The sequence below is a fragment of the Perognathus longimembris genome, chromosome 19 (assembly GCF_023159225.1).
Source record: "Perognathus longimembris pacificus isolate PPM17 chromosome 19, ASM2315922v1, whole genome shotgun sequence".
In the NCBI taxonomy this organism is placed as follows: Eukaryota; Metazoa; Chordata; class Mammalia; order Rodentia; family Heteromyidae; genus Perognathus; species Perognathus longimembris.
The window spans coordinates 38,150,496-38,171,347 of NC_063179.1; the positions used below are offsets into that span (position 1 = coordinate 38,150,496).

Sequence of the window (20,852 nt, forward strand, 5' to 3'; positions counted from 1 at the left end):
ACTGGCCAAAAAAATAAAAATAATCTCCTGCCTATCCTAGAAAATTTCATACCAAAACAAAACACTGTAAAAGGTACCTAACAGAAACCAGTGGAACCATCCAAAAAGTCAGCTTTTCTTAAAATAAAACTTGAGCATTGTGTATAGTTCTCAGGTTCTAAATTAACAAAGGAAGTAGTAGTGAATTAGTTATGAAATAAGAGTACTAACTGGTTTATGTACTATACTGCATCTAAATAAAAACTTCCTTGTTTTTTTCTTTTTCCAAGATAAAGTGAAATCTTTTCGTGCAGCTCTACAAGAAGAAGAACAAGCCAGCAAGCAAATAAACCCGAAGAGACCCCGTGCCCTTTAAATTGGAATTTGCTGCTAAAGGACCCAGAACCCTTGCAACTGTACCATACAGTGGTTCAGCTGAAAGGGCCCTTTGAGAGTTTGAAATTTCAAATGTCTGTGGAAAATGTCTTGTCTTTTACCTGAATGACATTTCAATTTTGTGAAACTTTTTTTTTTTTTTGTCTACAAAATGCTTCTAGTCCAGGAGATACAACCAAGAATTGGGATTAGTGAAGTATTTTGTTTCATTTACCCAAATAGTGATTTACTTTTGGAGATCTTTGCCAAGTTTATTTTCCATTTGATGAAGTAAGTTTGTGGATGATCCGGAGGTTGGGGAGTAGAGGGAAGCCACAGCATTTCCTGTTAACTCGGTCAATTTCGTAGCGAGTTGAACAGTTTTAAATACTTTGCGTGCATGCATACCTCATCTGTGATTGTACATACCTGACCTAATTCCTAGAGACAGCTGTGCTCACTTCTTGCTCTGTGCCTTGACCAAGGCTATTGACCCTAAGTTTCTTAAACACAGCCAAGATAAATTACATTCCTTATTTGTCATTGTAAATTACCTTTATTGTGTGTACATTTTTACTGTATTTGAGACTTTTTGTGTGTGACTTAGTTGATTTTGCAGGATGTGCCATATCATTGAACGGAACTAAAGTCTGTGACAGTGGACATAGCTGCTGAACCATTCCATCTTAAATGTAAAGAAATCTGGAATTATGATTTTTAAAACCATAACATGTGATCATAATTTTCTTAGCATTTTCTTTGTAAAGAACTAAAATATATACTAGTTGGTGTATAATAAAAAGTAATGAAATTCTGAGAAGAGTTTTATCTTAGGATAATACATATATATACTGTGTGTGCCAGTGTGATGTTAAAACGATTAATAGTGCAATTTGATCTTTACCAGTACCATTCTTTAAGTTCAAGTGTTCATTAGCACCCCCAAATTTACCTATTTAATGTGCTGTTAAAAGGAAATTGGCTTCTGATGCATGAACATTTAAATGTACATTGAAAGTAGTCCGTAATAGAAGTTAGTTTGAACCAAGTATAGACACTATATAACTCCCTTGAAAAGGAATTACAAGAAAAAGTTATGTTGCCTTGAAAGGCAGGTCTCATCCAAACTACATCTGGTACCTGATGTGTGATGTTTCACCATTATCTGTGAGAATAACTGCATTCTTACCAGTAGACCGGTAGGCTACTCTTGAAATGGTAGCACTTATTTTTACAAACTGCTGAGGAAGAAAACTGGCCATTCTTCATGTAAATATTTATGTTTAAAGATTTAATATATCTCTCTAGGAGTTTTCCTTGGTTCCCATGATAAAGTTCAAGAGTAGATTAATGACAAAGTCTCCCAAGGATATCTTGTTTTTTTATTTACTCTAAGGAACTACTAGCTCATTCATAAACCAAAGGGAAACTATGAATAGAGAGTCACATGAGCCAGATTCTCTACTTCACTGGTCAAGAACTCAAAGTAGCTGTGAGAATTCTTAGTACTATGGTGAAAAGCTCTGTAAACATGAAATCTAAAACAAATGTAGATTTTTCATATGATTATTAATAAATAAAATCTATGGACTGAGTTTACATAATATACTTCAATACAGTCACCTTTATTTTGGAAGGAACTCAGGTTTTCTTGTAGTCAAAAGATATATTCTATTTGTGTTTATTGCAAAAACAAGAATGGAGAACTACTGATCTTACAAAGGCTGTATGAAAAGATAATTTCTTGAGATTGATCTTCAAAAGGTAGTGGAAATTGTTCATTTTAAGCACAACTGATTAGCTTTATTTGTATTGGATGGATACTATCTTTGGAAGGTGTTTTTATAGATGTGCAACGCTGCCTTAATAGTATGATGGAGATCAGCAGACCAGCTATTTCAAAAATTTGTACCAGACAAAATATTGAGAGCTAGTATGATATAGTCCTTTAGCTTTACATAGATGGGGAAAATGGAATTCCAGAAAAGGAACCAACTTAATATTTTTAGGGGAAAGGAAAAGAACCTCAGAAGATGGAATTGAATCTTAAAACGAATCCCATAAGATGTGGTTAATTTACGGAAAAAACATTCTGTAGTATTTTCTTAATTTTGTTAGCTGATGTGTATTAAGAAGTAGTTGAGAATACACATTAATTATATAGTACCATTTACTATGAGTTGGAAGCCAGATTTCAAAAGCAAAAGAAAGTTGAAGCAAACAATGTATCTTCCTTTCTAAATTTACTCTGTATACCTTTGCTAAATGAATTGGAAATACCCCTATATTAAGCTTTAGGTATAAAGAAAGTCATGTGAAGATATCACTCAAGATATCTTAATTTTCCTCTATAAATGAAATAGCACATTCAGCATGAAGTGCATATTTATTTAAACGCAGTAGCTAATAAAACTTGATACTTATTAAACAAGCATTATATACTGGAAATTTCAATTACCCAGAAGTCATAAATACCAGAGAACTCCAGTTATGAAAAATTGCTGAAAGCAGAGATTTTGAAACCCAACTGACTTGGTAAAAAAACCTTTTGAAACTTAGCAAGTGAGTGTCTCCCCAAGAAAAGGCAAATAATGTCATTAGTCAACTTCATTCTAGTTGCGCTTCCTCATTTTGTAGGTAAGAGATCAAAATCAGGGCATGGTTGGTACTGTACCATGGCGGCAGGATCAGGGTTCCCCAGAGCCCCCAAGACAGTCTGAGCTCTAACAGAACCGATGAAGAGGGAAGCAATCAAACTATTGGATAATCAGGGAAACAAATAAGAAAAACATTAAAAATTTTTATTGTACATGTGAGTAATAAATGGTACAGAAATGTATGGGTAGTTGAGCCTATTTTAACTTAAGGGAATGAGCAGACGGCCTAAAGAGGGACTCATAGTAAATAGAAAATAACATCTTTATATGATGAAGTGTAAGAAACATTGAAGGTTGTGCGTATCTGCGGCTCTTGAACTTGAAACTAATACGTAGATTGGATATGTGTAGTATATGAAACACAAAACCAAAAGAACTTGATACTAGAACTGATTACCTTAAAATATACAGAATAATCAATGGTACAACAGTGATTTTAAGTGAAAAACCAGTCAAGCCCAGTGCAGTTCATTGTATAGTTTATATATATATATATACATGTAACCTTGAAGAAGCTTTCCAAATAGCTATGAAAAATGGATACCTTCTGAATTGAATCCATGTAGCAATCTGGAAAAAAGAAAAAGACAAGAGGGGTTGGTATTGAAAAGCTAATTTGTGTCACATAGTGAAGGTTGGGATGGTTATAGAGATTTGTGCTGCCAATCCTGATATAAGACATGCCAGTTTACTCAAGCTCTCACCTAACACTAATTAAATCTATTCTCCAAATAAATCCAAAAGATATATTTTAGCTAAAACCAAGTCATGTTGGTGTCCCTTTTGTCATAGCCTACCTAGTGGGCCTGCATTATCTTTCATTAGCCCAGGCCTCATGCCCATTGGCATGTCTGGAATTTGAGGCAGAAGTTAAATGAAAAATCAGTTTTCACATGCCCATTTGAGCTATACTGAGGTTCAAATACTTGGTTTTTCTTGGTGAATACCTACTTATTCATCTGAACTACTCTGAGAAAATTCAGTAAGAATGAATACTTCCATTTAGACCTGAGATTATTTTCAGGCTGGTTTATAGGAAGAGGGCCAGATGAATTCAATCTTCTGAAAAAGTGTAAGTTCTTGTAAGAAAAAAAAAGACTAAGGATTGATAGGTAATAAAGACTGAGTAGTTCTAGCCAGTCAATAAAATATAAACTCCATTGTTTTATTTAACTCAAGCTTGGTCTTCTGCTTAGAAAACGTTAAAAAATACTCGTTTAAAAAATCAGGCTTGTAGAATGCAGATGCTTTAAAACTGGCTAAGAAAACTGGCTAAGAACAGAAAGTTAAGTATTCATGAGCAAAAAACCAGAATACAAGTTAACAACATATCCTGGTAACAACTGAAGCCTATTTCCATTAGTACTTAGCAAAAAAGCAAATTTAGTCTAAATGGTCCAGATCATTATGACATCTTTCTACTCAATATGTGTAGAACATGCTGGGTACTAGTGGCTGACACCTGTAATCCCAGCTCTGAAGAAGCTGCAAGAGAGAGGATCAGAGTTTGAGGAGAAAAAAATATCCAAGCTTGATATCAACAGCAAAGGGTAGGAATAGTGGTGTGTCCCTACCATACAAGCTATAGCAGGAAGTGTGAATAGGATTACTGTCTAGGCCAGCCCAGGCAAAGAGTGGGACCCTGTCATAAAACCAGAAAAAAAGGGCTGGAAGTAGGTTACTAGTGGTAAACCTGCTTAACTAACAAATCCCCAAATTGAATTCCTAATACTCCACCCCCCCCCCAAAAAAAAAGTATACCCTTCCTCAGGCTACAAAACCATCACAAAATAGACATGCATATTAAAAATGAAATTTCATGCTTAAGATATATTTAGTGAGGACTAGAGATGTGGCTCAGGTGGTAGAGCACCAGCTGTACCTTATGAGGCTACCTTAAATACTAAAAGCATGAATGAAAGGGTTAAGGGAATGAGGGAACACATAGCAGAACACACATGAATAGGCAAACTTATGGCTCTGACTGTTCTTTACTACTGTACTTTAAAGAAAAATGTACATTCTGCTGCAGCTAACTAGCATTCTTCTAGACCAAATACTATTCCATGCCATGGAAGTGCTATGCAATAATTCTCCAAAGTAGCACCTTACACTTCTGATCTGAAGGTATCACAGTAAAGATATGTAAACACTTAGGAAGACAAATGTACTTACTTGATAAAATCATCTATGTCCATGGAACGGGCCCGTTTGTCACTAAAACCTGTGCTGGTTAGGATTTGCTGTATTTTATCTGCTATGCTGAAATCTTCTGGTATTACCTATCAATATAAGATTCAGAATAAATGAACAACATATCTTTAATGAAGTTACGTTGGCTCTTTTTATTTTTTAGTTTAGGATAGTCATCTTTCATCTATCTATTAAGGGTTCACAAGAAAGCTTAAAAGTTTAGAGAAGGCATGGATCTCAAATGGCTGAGATACCTTGACTAAGTAATCATGTACATTGCCGCTTTTCACCTTTAAAATTTTGAAGTAGTTTTTAACTTCAGAAGTAAAATTAAGTTGTAAACTAAATCAATGCCGAGCCATCCTTTTGAAACCCAGTTTTTCTTGCCGCTATCTTATGTAACCAGAGGTCCTTAAGAACATTATTTCATATCTGATTCAAGTCTTGTACCCCGATTTCTTTTTTCAGGTAAATTTTTGTTTTTTACAAAACGGTCACATTTTGGTTGTTTTTGAAGGAAAGTTTTCAAATTCACAATGTGGTTTCTGCCTTGTAAAGCAGCACATTCTAAAAATCAACTCATCCCTAAAATATTTATTTTCATTGTAGGAAGTTTGAAACAAATGCAAAAACATTCTACAAGAAACTCCATGAACTAACAACCAGCCTCAACAATTCATTTTTGGCTTTGTTTCATCTATATTCCCCACTTCTCTTCACCTGAAGTTTTTTTTTTTTGCCAGTCCTGGGGCTTGGACTCAGGGCCTGAGCACTGTCCCTGGCTTTGCTCAAGGCTAGCACTCTGCCACATGAGCCACAGCACCACTTCTGGCCATTTTCTGTATATGTGGTGCTGGGGAATCGAACCCAGGGCCTCATGTATATGAGGCAGGCACTCTTGCCACTAGGCCATATCGCCAGCCCCACCTGAAGTTTTGAAGATTCACTTTGTTTATGCTGACATAAGATAATCATGCCAAATATGTTGTTTTTCTTTTTGCTGGTCCTGGGGCTTGAGCTCCAGGCCTGGGTGCTGTTTCAAGGTGAGGGCTCTTCTACCACTTGAGCCACTTACAGCTTTTTTTGAATAGTTGATTGGGGATAAGAATTTCATGGACTTTCTGCCCGGGCTGGCATCAAACCCTGATCCTCAGATCTCAGTCTCCCGAGTAGGTAGGATTACGGGCGTGAAGCCACCAATTCTTTTGTTTTTTCCCTTTGCCAGCTTGCACTTGGTCTTGGTGCTGTCCCTGAGGTTTTTTTTTTTTTACTCAAGCTAACTCAAGCTCTACTTGACCTACTGCTGTACCTTGGCTTTTTTTGGGTAGTTACTTGGAGATAAGGTTCTCACACTTTGCTGCTTTGGCTGGGTTTGAACCGAGACCCCCATATTTCAGCCTCCTGAGAAGGAATACAGGCATGTGCCACCAGGGCCTTGACCCATTATAGAAAAAAAAAAGACGTAATAAGTTAAACCATACTAGATGTGAGCCATAAAAATACAAAGGCAATTTGTCTTTGCTTCTGTTAAACTGAAGGAGCTAAAACATTAAAAGATGCCGCCTCAGTGCTGGGGATATGGCCTAGTGGCAAGAGTGCTTGGCTCCTATACATGAGGCCCTGGGTTCAATTCCCTAGCACCACATATACAGAAAACGGCCAGAAGCGGCGCTGTGGCTCAAGTGGCAGAGTGCTAGCCTTGAGCGGGAAGAAGCCAGGGACAGTGCTCAGGCCCTGAGTCCAAGGCCCAGGACTGGCCAAAAAAAAAAAAAAAAAAAAAAAAAATTTAAAAAAGATGCCGCCTCATATCTGCATATGCACGTGTATATGAGACATATACACAAGACATACTTCTTTAAAGAAAATTGTGGGGACGTAGGTTCACACCAGAAATTTATTCACTCCACACTTTATTCCGATTATTTCAGTATCTGGTTGCAAAAGTTACAAAGGAAACAGTAACTGTAACTCTGGAGTCTTTAACTTCCAATTTCCTGCACAGGGAGCAGGAAATGTTTGTCTCTTTTTCCAATTCTCCCTACTGTATAGCTCTTATACAAACGAAGTCCTTAACGAAACTTGTAATTGTTATATGAGCAAGATACAAGGGAAGGACACGTTTAGAGGATAGAAATCATACACAATTATTTTAAGTTGAACAAGCTACAAATCAACTTCGAAGAAACTTTAACTTGACTAAATCTAATTCTTAGTAATGATGTCAGAAAAATAGGAAAGTTTTAAAAGAAATATCACTGAAAACCAAGAACAAATTCTACTTACAATATTATGGACTGAACAATGAATTCTGTAGTTTTTTTCCAAGAGTTGTTGTACTGCACTTGATCTGGAAGGAAATGGTGTTTTGAAATCAGATCAGACAATTTTACATAATTCAGTTTAGACAAAATTCTAATGTTCCACTTAGTGAATTTAAGGAATTTTCTAAAGCACTGAATATTTAAACTTAGAAAGCAAGCACTATCTTAAAGTTTTGATAAGCACCTTAATTATTTTTGTAAAGAGCAGGATCTAATCAAATTCCACATGCTTGGTTTTTTTTTTTTTTTTTTTGCCACTCCTGGGGCTTGAACTCAGGGCCTGAGCACTGTCCCTGGCTTCTTTTTGCTCAAGGCTAGCACTCTGCCACTTGAGCCACAGTGACACTTCTGGCCATTTTCTGTATATGTGGTGCTGGGGAATCAAACCCAGGGCCTCATGTATATGAGGCAGGCACTCTTGCCACTAGGCCATATCCCCAGCCAACACATGCTTGTTTTTTAAACACACAGGGTCTCATTGGGTTGTCCATGAATGGGCCCAATGATTCTTCTGCCTCAGATTCCTGATTAGCTGGGCTTATTAGGTATGTAGCAGTACCCACTAGCCTGGCTTCTTAAATTCTAAAGGGAAGCTATCACTGTGTGTTAGGCTCTCCACAAAACATTCCATTTATTTAAAATAAGGAAACAAAATCTTCATGCTATGTAAATCTTGCTTGCTCCTCTTGACCTATGGATTTCAGTTGTGTTACACTTCCACATTTCCAAGTTAAAATGGCACAAATCCTTCACAAGTTTGAAAGGAGTTTATTATTAGAGATATATGTGATAAGACATTTGGGCTTTATCCCTTATTTACAAAAACAAAAAAACCAAAACCCCTGGTCAGACCCCATAGTCTAGGACCTTTTTAAATTAAATTCTTCTGCCTTCCAAAGTACAAATTTAGTATAGCAAGTAAAGTTTCTCTGGAAAGGAATATTATGTTTTAAGACAGCCATTCAGAAATTCTAGTATGGCATGTGAAATGCTGATCTTTTTATACATTAGAAATTAGTATACTAGGGAATGGGTGGTTGGAAAAGTTGGGAGAACTTGAAACCCCTTTGAACAACTAAAGAAAAGTGAACAGAAAAGAAAAGTTAATATACTTACTTAAATGCAGCAGACAGTGTCTTGTTTTTTCTAACAAAGGTGATCCTAACTAGGCCATCCCATTCCTGAAATATAAGGTGGATTCTTTCTTGAAAAATACCAATCTTACCTATGCCTACAAGGTATTGTCTTTTTTTTTTTTTTTTTGGCCAGTCCTGGTCCTTGGACTCAGGGCCTGAGCACTGTCCCTGGCTTCTTTTTTGCTCAAGGCTAGCACTCTGCCACTTGAGTCACAGCGCCACTTCTGGCCATTTTCTGTATATGTGGTGCTGGGGAATCGAACCCAGGGCCTCATGTCTTTTATAAAAACTGGAGGTAAACATCTGGAATAATGAAAATGGCCTATTCCTTGACCTGACTGGCACACATGCAAAAGTAAGAGGTATATTGGATTTCTGCACTTTTATGTGCCTTATGTTTTTATCCTTTTTAATTTGAAAAAAGTAAAACTGTAAAACATATGGACAAATTAAGGGCACGTAAGTATCACTTTCAAAAATATGATGTAAAAGAGGCATGATTAGGATACAGCTTGTGAGCACACCTAAGACTTTTTGAGGGAACTCAAAAAGTGTATTCCATTTTATCTCATGTTTTTCCCTAGTAACATGGCTATCATACAGTTTTATACTGAAACTTCAAGTGGTCTCGATTTCTCCAAAGAAAGTATTCTGGCCAGGCAAGGGCAGCTCACTCCTGCAATCCTAGCTACTTAGGGGGCTGAGATCTGAGGACTGTGGTTCTAGAACAGGGCCTTGCAATAAAGTCTGTGAGACTCTTACCTCCACTTAAGTATCACAAAAAACCAGGAGTGGAGCTGAAGTGATAAGAGTGCTAGCTTTAAGCTGGGACAGCACCCAGGCCCTGAGTTCAAGCCCCAGGACTAGCCCCCAAATAAAGTATTCACAAGCTCTCAGGCTGAGTTCAAGCCCTAGAGTGGCATGTATCCATGCAAGTGTGCACACACAGGGTCGTCCTCCACCCCCCCAATCCCACAGGTGCTAGAGGTATAGCTCAGTGGCAGAGCACTTGATAGCAAGATGAAAGACCTACGGTTTCATCACAAGCACCACAAAAGAAAATTGAAATGTATTACTCAAAACACAGCCATTTTGCATTTTACTTTGTGTTCTAAGCTTTATTAATATAAACGAGCTTTCTGTAACTAAAAAACACAACTGCATTGTCATTATTTTGCCTTTTACAAACACTTTCCATGTATATTTGTGGCCTTCATATCTATCTTCCAACAAATTCTTCCCTCTACTCCATCACAAGGATGTACTTTCACAATTTCCATTTTCTAGGAAATGGTTGTTGCTGAAAACACATCACTATGTGGTCTTTTCTTTTCTCTATTATTAAAGGACCTAGAAGTTTAGTCTCACCTGAAAATTGATGGGTGGTGGTGGATTCTTAGGTTCTATCCTTACAACACTGGATTCGACCTTGGGTGGTGGTCTGAAGTTATTCTTCCCAACCTGTTAATCAAAAAAAAAGTTTTACCTTTTCAAAGGAACTTTAGACAGTCATCAAAGATGCTTTCTTCCCATAATGCAAAGCTAGTTGCTTAAGGATGACTTAAACTAGATTATTTCAATAATAAAAATCACTTACTTTCATTAGATGGTCTACACGGGCTAACAGCTGTGTATTAATTGAGAGTCTGCAGTATAACTTATCACCAGGCTTAGCAACCAGTCTGAGAGCAAATTCTCTTTGAAACATAAGTATAGCACATCTAGAAAGAAAACAGGAATAAGGAAATAGTCATTTCAAGTATATTTTAACCACATTGTAGTTAAAAATTTTAATTTTACCTATAATTTTAATGTGAGGGAAATAACTAGCTAATGACAACTAGTTTGGGCTTTGCTTTATTATACTAACACAAATTAGATGGCTGCTTTTGTTTTATAACAGCTGTACCCCGCAGGCCTAAGGAATATGGTGTGTCCTCATTGATGAGTATTTCCGAGCTGCCTTAGGCCATTAACACTTCTGAAAAAACTGGAAAGTTAAGTCTGTGGCAGAATTATACTTATGCAGACTCTCCGAAGAAAAGGAAAGGCTGGATGGAGGGACAGGCTGTGACATCTGGGTGGCCGTGGCTTAGCAGTTTAAACAATGTGCATTTGTTCTTCAGCAAGCAGTGAGGAGGACGTTTGAGGCTACAACAATGTGCATCTTCTTAAAAGCTTTCTTTTCTTTTTTACCAGTCCTGGGCCTTGGACTCAGGGCCTGAGCACTTTCCCTGTTCTTTTTGCTCAAGGCTAGGACTCTGCCACTTGAGCCACAGCGCCACTTCTGGCCATTTTCTGTATATGTGGTGCTGGGGAATCGAACCCAGGGCTTCATGTATACGAGGAAAGCTTTCTTGCCACTAGGCCATATTCCCAGCCCAAACGAGCATCTTCTAAAACTGCACTTCTATTAACTTTTGTTTCTTCAGTACTGAATTTGGAATCAAGGAGCCCAGGCTTGCTAGGCAGGCACTCTACCCCTGGAGCCTGGAGCCACATCCACAATCATTTTCTGTTTCAGTTTTTGAGAAGGGTCTAATATTTTTGCTTGGAAATGACCTCAGACTGCAATCAAAGGCATACAATTCCATCTGGCTTACTGACTGAGATAACAGCTCACTAACCTTTTGCCTATTCTAGCCTCAAACCATATTCCTCCTGGTCTGTCTCCTGTGTGGCTAGGATTATAGGCAAGAGCCCACTGTACCTAACCTACCATTGAAAATTGCTTTTAATTGTTATTATATAGGTGATTACAAAGGGGTTAAAGTTAAAGTCAGGTAAAGAGTACACTTCTTTCTTTGACAGTTACCCAATGTTACCCCTTCCCTTACTCTCTCCCAGCTTTCCGCTTCCATCCTCACCCACAACATCATGTCCAGTGAGTACCACTGCTGCATTTTAATCTACCATTTGTTGACAATGAGTCACAGTAAGAAATGTCACACCCCGAGCTCTGAGGCTTGCGGTTTGAGCCAGCCCAGGTAGAGGATGTCCATGAAAAGAGCTCCAATTAACCAACAAAATGTCAAAGTGTAGTTCAAGTAGAAGAGTGCCAGCCTTGAGCTAAAGGCTACATGAGAGCAAAGGCCATGAATTCAAGGACCAGTATTGGTAGGAAAAAAGTTTGAAGCTAGTGCCCCATGTCTAAAATCCTAGCTAGGGGCTGGGGATATGGCCTAGTGGCAAGAGTGCTTGCCTCGAATACATGAGGCCCTGGGTTCGATTCCCCAGCACCACATATACAGAAAACAGCCAGAAGTGGCGCTGTGGCTCAAGCGGCAGAGTGCTAGCCTTGAGCAAAAAAGAAGCCAGGGACAGTGCTCAGGCCCTGAGTCCAAGCCCCAGGACTGGCCAAATAAATAAATAAATAAATAAATTCTAGCTACTCAGCAGGCAGAGATATGGAGAAGCAGTTTAAGACTGCTCAAACAGAAAAGTCTGCTCAACTCCACCTTTAAAATAACTAGCAAAAATCAAGGCTGGAGGCTAGGCCTAAGTGGTAGAGCACCAAGCAAGCAAATAAGCTGAGTAAGCTCAAAGTAGAGTTCAAACTCCCAGTACAACAGAAAAAAAAAAGGTCTTATTTTGACAATGCAAAAAGGTCTGAATATGTGCTTATGTATCTCATCAAAACCATGAGATCCACAATTGCCTAGACTATGCAATGCCCTGCAGTCTATTCCGGTAACTTAAATGAAGGAAAAAATGGTCATGATGCTCTTAATTTATTTTGTAACTACTAAAGGGATGTTTTGACTTAAAGTTTTAGAATTACTAGTATCTTATACTAGTACACTAGTATCTTATACTAGAGGCCAGCTACAACTATCTAGGTATAGGATAACAAGCCTGATCTAGGCTAACAAGTGGCAGAGAACTAGCAAGTAAGGGGAAGATGTGTAAGTACACCAGTACCACAAGTGCATGCATGCATACACGCGTGTGCGCACACACACACCTGTTAATTTGTAGACACTTCCATACAAATCAATATTTTTCTATAAAACTTTCTAGCAGTCTTTCAAATGACTTTATTTTTGGCTATTCCCCAGGGCCTAAACTGTCAATTTTCTACCACTTGACAGTCACTCTGGTTTTCTGTCACAAACCTGAAGAATGGTCGGTGCAGCAACAACTTGAAGACAAAAGGAGAAGAAATCTGTAAGAGAACCACTAGTTACTTGGAGGAAAGGCACCTTGAGAGACACTTAACATATGTGTGGCAGTCTGAGAACATACCTGGTAAGGCAAATTTGCAACACATGCATCAAAGAATGGCAACTCAGATTTCAGCACATCACCCACCAGTACTTGTAGTTTGCTAGCCAAAGGCCTGAAGGTAAGAAAAGATCTTAGTTACAATCTACCAAATAGCATGAGACTAAAGTGTACTTTAATTCCATATACTTACGTGCCCTGGACTCTTTTGTGAAGTTCAGCCACTAGTCTTGGGTCAAGTTCACAGGCAACTACCTAAACAAACAGCAACAAAAATTTCTTTAGGTTATTTATGGAGTATAAATTTTTTTTTTATTATTTAAAGAGTAACTCATGCTTTTCTAATTCTACCGCCACTATCTCTTCAATTGTACTGTACCACTTAAAAAGCAAAAAAGATTGAGAATTCTATGTAAATAATGGACAGGATGTTTCCTCTATTCTCGAGCTACAAGTGAAAGCTAACAAGATGTACCAAAGTCAGCGTTCTTAGGAATATACAGGCAACTGCTCCTACAATGAATGAATGATCACTTTTCTGATACTGAGCTCCAGTAGGCAAGGTACAGACAACTCAAGTAAATGACAGTGACCACTGGACAAGGATGACATTACAATCTCATTACAGTATCAGCGGAGGCTTTGCACTTCTAGTCAGTCACTGTCTAGAGGGTACAGAAAAAGGCTGCTAATTCTCTTTGGCTCCCATATCTATTCTCTATCGTTTTTGTGCCATGAAGGTAATGTAGTACAGCTTCCTTACACTTTTGCTTTTGGGGAAAAAAGCATCAATAAGGGGTTGGAGGGTGTGGCTCAATGATAGAGTACTTGCATAATACATGGAAAGTTCTAGGTTCAAGCCCCAGCACCAATGGAGGGGGGGATATCATGGGGGGGGGGGAAGCACCAGCATTTTTAAGTATCTATAATGGAAAGGCTAGGCATTTATTTCCTAATACTTGACCATGCCTTGTAGATGTTTTGGTGATAAGTACATTCTGCTGTGAATGGCTCCTCCTCACTAACTCCTATTTCCCCTGGGTTATGGAAACAAATTTCTCTCCCTTTTTCTCCTGAGATTTTAGGTAGTAATTGCTTCCTGTGGCTAGTCCCTAGCATTTCTCTAATCCTTACTGATTTCCTTTAACTCTTATCTCCACAAAACTCTAAATACTCTTTTTATTAAACAGTCTTCAGACAAACTCTTTAAAATGTCATCTGCTTCCACCAAGGACACAGCAACAGCTCCATTTATTCCCAGCTATGCAGGAGGCAGATGTAGGATGGAAGTCTGAGGCAAGACCCAGGCAAAAAGCACAACTGAAAAAACAAAACAAAACAAAAACCAGAAGCAGCTGAGCACAGGGGGCTCATGCCTGTAACCCTTAGCTACTCAGGAGGCTGAGATGTGAAGACTGTAGTTCGAATCCAGCCCAGACAGGAATGACTGAGACTCTAATAAATTACCCCAAAAGACAGAAGTGTAACTGTGGCTCAAGTGGTAGAGCAGTAGCTTTGAGCAAGAGAAGCTTGGGGACTGTGCACAGGCCCTGAATTCATGTCCCTGGGAGGGGGAGGAGGGGGGACATGATGACATTGGAAGTAAAAAGAACTTGTGGTGACTCAAATGGTAGACTGCTTGCCTAACAAGTACAAAGCTGACTTCAAAAGTACCCTTCAAAATGCTGAGTTCAAAAGTATCAAGCAGGGGCTGGGGATATGGCCTAGTGGCAAGAGTGCCTGCCTCATATACATGAGGCCCTGGGTTTGATTCCCCAGCACCACATATACAGAAAATGGCCAGAAGTGGCGCTGTGGCTCAAGTGGCAGAGAGCTAGCCTTGAGCAAAAAGAAGCCAGGAACAGTGCTCAGGCCCTGAGTCCAAGCCCCAGGACTGGCCAAAAAAACCAAACTAAAACAAAAAACAAAACAAAAGTATCAAGCACCCTTTAAAATAAAAAAAAAAAAAAAGAAAGTAGTTCTGGTTTCTAGTAACTTCAACTTCTTTTTCTATTCTTCCAGGCCCAGAAGTAATTAGCTGTTCTTTGCAATTAATTATGGGTCATCTTGGTGCTCCCATTTTGTTCTCTCCTCTAACAAGTCTGCGATTCCTACATTACACTCCCTGTAAATAGACTCAGTGTAGTTGGTTCTCCTAACATATCTCCTATTTTCAAAGATAAAAATTCTATTAAGAAACCAAAAATTACTATCAATAGCAATGAACTTAAACATATTTGTATTTGGAAACCAACTGAGCTTCCTTATAGTCAATTCTGACACCCAAACATGAAATCTTTTTACCTTTTTTGCCTTTTCTAGTAACTTTACAGTCATGTTGCCAGTTCCAGGCCCAACTTCCAGCACCACATCAGTTGGTCTTAGAGCAGCCTAAAAACAAGCACAATCCTTGAGCAAGCTCTTAGCACATCCAAACACAGTTTATACCTGATCATCAATGCTCATTTAAGAGAACTCACTGTATCAGAACTCAGAGGAGAGAGGCAGGAGGGTCACAAGTTAAAGGCCAACCTGGGCCTTGTTTCAAACAAAACAAAACAAAACAAAGAGATACCCCTGGGCACTGGTGGCTAACTATATCCAAGCTACTCAGCAGACAGAGACCTGAGTATCATGGTTTGAAATCAGCCTGATGTGAGACTCTTATCTCCAATAAGCTACTCAAAAAAAGCCAGCAATGGTAATGTGGTTCAAGTGGTAGAGTGCTAGCCTTGAGCACAAAGAGGCTCAGGTCCAGTAAAGGAACAACAAAAAGCATGTATAAGTGCTTTTACTATGATGATTGGCTTCCTGCTTTCTACGTTGGAAATTATTCAATAGCTGTTAGTTACCAATGCTGTTCCTATAAACAAGTTCAAATGAGAAAGTACTGAATGTGATGAATATGCCTGAGAATCATCTTATCATAGTAAACCAAGATTTCTCAAACTATGTATAGTTGGAGCTGGAAATATGGCTTAGTGGTAGAGTAATTGCCTAGCATGCACGAAGCCCTGGGTTCGATTCCTCAGCATCACATAAACAGAAAAAGCCAGAAGTGGCACTGTGGCTTAAGTGGTAGAGAGCTAGCCTTGAGCAAAAGGAAGCCAGGGACCATGGTCAAGCCCTGAGTTCGAGCCCCAGGACTGGCAAAACATAACAAAACAAAGCTATGTACAAAAAAAAAAGCTATGTGTAGTTTCAGAAATGAACAGGAAGCTGAATCCCAAACTGGGAATATGTCAAAATATAGCTGCCAATACTGATAACTACATAAGATCCTTTAACTATATATACAGTCTACAGCTCCAGGAAATTACTTTTCTTATCTAAAAAATAATTTTTACCACCTATATTTCATATCTGGATGCTCACTCTTCCATAATAAGAGAGGTAGGAATAATCCACATAGGAGAAATACTTGAAATGCTTTGCATGTTTTTTCTAGGAACCAACTAATGTGTGGTTTAGGCATGCTTTAAACCCTGGAATAACTGAAAAATAATAGCAACATAGTACTTTAGAAAGTGATTGGAAGAATAACAATCTGGGACTGAACAAGTAGAAAAGCCTACCCATGCAGAGGACAATCCAGAGAAAGACACAGGATTTTAAGTCACACGAAATCCAGGTCTACAGAATGAAGCATATAACATACTGCAGGCAGTTCTTAACTCCATAATTATTTTCAGAGCACTCATTATTATGGGTCACATTTACTATGTAGCCCAGGCTGGCCTCAAACTGGCAATCTCATGTCTGGAATTACAAGTGTACACTACCACACTTAAACTAAATACTAAACAAGTATTGGTTGAGCACATCTGAGTGATATAAACTGCTGTCGCCTCTGGGTCTATTCCATTAAACAACATACACAACGCAAGCAAGATTTGCTCTCATGATCCTTATGTTTCAGGGGTGACAGCATGAGAGGACAGCACACACATAAAATACTTATATTTAATGTTGAACAGACACCTAATGTAGGAGACCCTAGGTAGATACTTTAGATGGGATACTCACCTTCTCTGGAGAGGTGACATGGAGGCTGACATCTGAGGGCCAAGGAGAAGCCGGCCATGCCAAGTTTCACAAGGAAGGAGACTTTGGGATGAAGAGCTAACACTTAAGGCCTTAAGGTAATCAGACAATTTCGCTTTTCCCCTTAGGAACAACAGGGCGCTCATTACTTCGCAAGCCGGCACCTGGTGTGATTTACTGAACTGGAGGATGGCTGACTGACCATCTCATCTGCCTTCCCAGGATGCACGTTTACAGATGCTCATTTACTCGCTCTGGGGCCAAGAAGGGCAGTCTCCCCGCCTCTGCCGGTGACGACCTTTCAGAGATCCAGCAAACACACACTGCAAACTGGGTCACTTGGGGCTGAGGGACATAATTCAGTGGTGAAGGTCCCTTGCTTGAGAAGGAAGTTATTCTTTAGGAACAAACAACTTGTAGCGTTCAGCTACAAATCCATCGAATAAAGGGTAAAATTAATAAGCCAACACCCCCCCCCATCCTCTCCCACACCCACCTTATCGATAATGCTGTTCACAATCAGAGGATTTTTCAAAATGTGCTGCCCGATCCCCGTGTTGAACATGAGTCCTGGAAGGAAACACGAAACGGCTCGATTTTCCAGCTACCAGTGAAATACATACCGAGGCCGTCCGGGAGGAGAAAGACGGCAGGATGGGAAGAGGGGCAGTTTCGGCGCCGACCAGGGCACCGAACCTCCCGCTCCAGGCCGGGGCTTCGAGCCCACCCCTCCGGCCGCGCCCCCCATCCCCCGGGGGTCTCAGGGAGCCCCGGTCCCATCGCATCCGGAAGCCCGGCTCCCTCCCGGCCGGCCGTACCTCCGGCGCGCTTCAGCTCTCCGCGCTGCTCCTGCCGCGCACGACGGCGACTGCTCGCACCCGACTTCACCTTCGGCATCTCGGCGAGAAGCGGGTCCCCCGCCAGGCCGAGGAACCTCGAGGGTACCCAGGTGGCTAAGCCGCCCCGGCCGGACCACGTGGGAACCGAGGCCCGGCGTGGCCGACACCGCCCCGCACAGCGAGGAACGGGAGAGGCCAGGCCAGGCCCCGCCCACTTACGTTCTAGGCGTCGCGCACGTTGGATCCTGAGGACCGCTGGGAATTGTAGTCTCCAGAGAATCCACTGCTAGTCTTTGTTTATACTATATTACCATTCATATAGTCAGTCCTTACAGGAGACATCCGTGTTGTCCCAATTTTTTTTTAAAACAAACATGTCAGCTATAAGTTATATTTGAAGGACAGATGAAATGATTTCTCAAAGATGCAATTACCTAATCTTGTATATGGTAAACTTGGTACCATTTGGTAAACATCTAATGAGCTTTATTGTACAGCTGAGTTGTCCAAGATCTAATTTTACCCAAGTTGCAATAGTAAAATAAACTGTAGCGAATTAGAAGGACTACCATTTAGGCATATGTTTGTTTTCTGTTTTGGCTCTAACAAGTGAGTGATTTGAAACAACAAGTTTATTATTTTAGGATTCTGGAGACATAGGCCAAAATTATGTTCACGGCTGAGTTACTTCCAGAGGCTGTAGGAAAGAAAGTTTCTTTGATATTTCCAACTTCCACAAACCTCCAACATTCCTGATTCATTGCACCCACATTGCTTTGACTTTTAGTTCCACGGTCATACTTTTCTCTCTCTGGCAATTCCGATTAAAAAAAAAATCACTTATAACAACTACTGTGATGAGCCAGGTGCTGGTGGCTCACGCTTGTAATTCTAGCTACTCAGCACTTTTGAGATCTGAGGATCATGGTTCGAAGCCATCCAGGGCAGGGAACTCTGTAAGACTCTAATCTCCAATTCAGCAGCAAAAAGATAGAAGTGCAGCTGTGGCACAAGTGGCAGAGCCGTAGCCTTGAGCAAAAGAAAAAAAAAAAAATCTCAGTTTTTCCAAAAGGAAAAACGGGATGACAAGAAAGTGGGGCAGGCTCCATGGAGTGTGCTGGGATGCCACAGGGGGAGGGAAATGCCTCAAGAAGGAAGTGGCTGAAAGTTATTTGCATCTAGGAAAATACAACATTGAAACCTGTTGAAACTTTTGGGTGGGGGGGGTGGGTGATGGGGAGGGAAACGGGAGTCGTGTTTGATACACCATATGCGTGTGTGGAAGTGTTATAATGTAATCCCCCTCATACAAATCATATGATAAAGAAGGGTAAAAGTCAATCTTCCCATTCTTGTCATTTGTTGCTTTGTAAACCCGGGAAGTTCAAGGATTACAATGAAATCCACATGGTGGATAGCTGACTGATGGATTCTGTTAATGACCACTTTATTGTGAGAAAATTGTAAAAACAAGCCATTGATATCTAGAAGAGTGAGGATAAAACGGTTCTGACTTCAGTTTCCGTCACCTCCGGACAGATTGATTTTCGCGGGGCTGGCTAGGCGGATCCAGGGTTGCCATGGTTACAGATCCCGGTACTGCAGGCTCCCGGTTTTACTAAAAACGCGCAAGCGCACACTACGGATCTCGATTTTGGGCGCCTTTGGGTTCGAACAGGAAGCCCCTCCTCCCCTCCCGGCCTTTAGCCTATCGTCTTCTTCCCTTGCCTGCCCCACGTGCTTCGGCCGGCCTCTGGCGTCATACTGGCGCGCCCGTGACGTGGTGAGTTGCGACGCGGAACATGGCGCGTTCCTAGAAGCTGTTTTCGGCATCAGTAGGCGGCAGCGTGTTGACTGGCAGCGTGGGGCGCGGGACTAACCGACGCCAGTTCGTGCTGAGGAGTGCACACGAGAGGACTTGGCCATTCCAGACCGAACCAAACGGTGAGGCCCGGCCGGAGAGCCGCAGGGCGCGTGCGAGGAGGAGCGAGGGGTGGGCTGGGCAGCGGAGACCCGGAGAAGCGAGGAAGGAACCGGGGTCTACCGGCAGGTGAGGGATGATGGCACCGGGAAGGCCAAAGCGGCCTTTAGTGTCGGGCCTCCTGGGAGCCCCGGGATCCCCGGGAGCAAGGCTTCACCATCAGCCCGCAGCGGGAAGCAGGGTGTGGAGGAATCGAGGTGCGAGGTGGCAGAGCCAATCCCCGGGTACTCTTTGTGGCTCCGCTGTTAGTTAGGCCTGGGTGGTGCATTTGCCCTTGGGAGGATAAATAGTGCAGAATTTGAGAGAATGTCCTTTTTAGTGCAAAGCCGCTGTACTGTGAACTGTGTAGCCCCAGTCTTGCTTCTGAGAGCTGTACTGTGAAAGCTTTAAACGGCAGACCGTTCCTGGCCTTCCATGAAAAAGTAAATAGGGAGTAGACCTTTTCGGAAAGGAGCTTCATGCTGAGGTATGGCCGCCAGTGTTCACGCTTGGCCACTGCTGCAGCTTTAATGTTTGGGGCTATTTGTGATTCAGCAAAAATTATTTTGAGGCCCGATGCATTTGTCATTTTTTCGTATTTTGTGACATGGTGGATTGTGAGAGAGGTCATCTTATCTGAGAGTGATTTGCGATAGTAGCGGAGACTCGTAAGTTGCCTATCGGTGCCAAGGTTGCAACCGACTCAACCTCCTTGCCAGTACAGCTGAAGCGATCTCAGTTATAGTGCCCAAGCGCCTTGGTATTGGATTATTCCTCAGAAGAGACTGAGGAAGACCATTTTGCAGCCATGATATATCCCCACCCCCGTGGACAGAGATTTTCCTCCTTCATTTTTGGCATATTTGCAACTTGTCAGTACAGAGATCAGGTTAAGAGAAAGTGATTACAACTATACAAGGCAGTTGCTGCATGCATTACTTCTTATATCTTCTTCACTGAGGAATATTTTGGAGATTTAGACATTTTGTTCCTATTGATTATGATAGGATTGTGGAGCTCTCCACCCCCCATAGAATCTAGTACTGGGAATAATAAAAACAGTTTAATTGTGACAATGCTTTATGGTCATATAGTAGAGCCCCTGGGAAGGGGGATGTACTTTG

At 40.8% G+C, this 20,852-nt stretch overlaps 3 protein-coding genes across 8 annotated transcripts in view; 2 read left to right on the top strand and 1 right to left on the bottom strand.

The window, feature by feature from the left end:
• Nucleotides 1-4,092, top strand: part of Kif2a (kinesin family member 2A) — a 57,346-nt gene extending 53,254 nt beyond the window's left edge. For all 4 annotated transcript variants that reach the window (XM_048368439.1, XM_048368440.1, XM_048368437.1 and 1 more), the window contains one exon: nucleotides 270-4,092. In XM_048368439.1, coding sequence (XP_048224396.1) covers nucleotides 270-355 — 86 coding nt within the window. In that variant the 3' untranslated portion in view covers nucleotides 356-4,092. The remainder of the gene's footprint in view (nucleotides 1-269) is intronic.
• Nucleotides 3,133-17,939, bottom strand: Dimt1 (DIM1 rRNA methyltransferase and ribosome maturation factor). Its single transcript, XM_048368441.1, has 12 exons — nucleotides 17,748-17,939; nucleotides 17,426-17,499; nucleotides 15,190-15,276; nucleotides 13,079-13,140; nucleotides 12,907-13,000; nucleotides 12,777-12,826; nucleotides 10,259-10,382; nucleotides 10,030-10,122; nucleotides 8,642-8,706; nucleotides 7,488-7,551; nucleotides 5,187-5,293; nucleotides 3,133-3,581 (listed from the first exon to the last, which is right to left on the bottom strand). Exons 1-12 carry the CDS (start codon nucleotides 17,824-17,826, stop codon nucleotides 3,539-3,541), a joined length of 942 nt encoding a protein of 313 aa, XP_048224398.1. The 5' UTR covers nucleotides 17,827-17,939; the 3' UTR covers nucleotides 3,133-3,538.
• A 1,627-nt stretch (nucleotides 17,940-19,566) lies between these two features.
• Nucleotides 19,567-20,852, top strand: part of Ipo11 (importin 11) — a 118,654-nt gene continuing 117,368 nt past the window's right edge. For all 3 annotated transcript variants that reach the window (XM_048368433.1, XM_048368435.1, XM_048368436.1), the window contains exon 1: nucleotides 19,567-19,712. The gene's annotated coding sequence lies outside the window, so the exon portion shown is untranslated. The remainder of the gene's footprint in view (nucleotides 19,713-20,852) is intronic.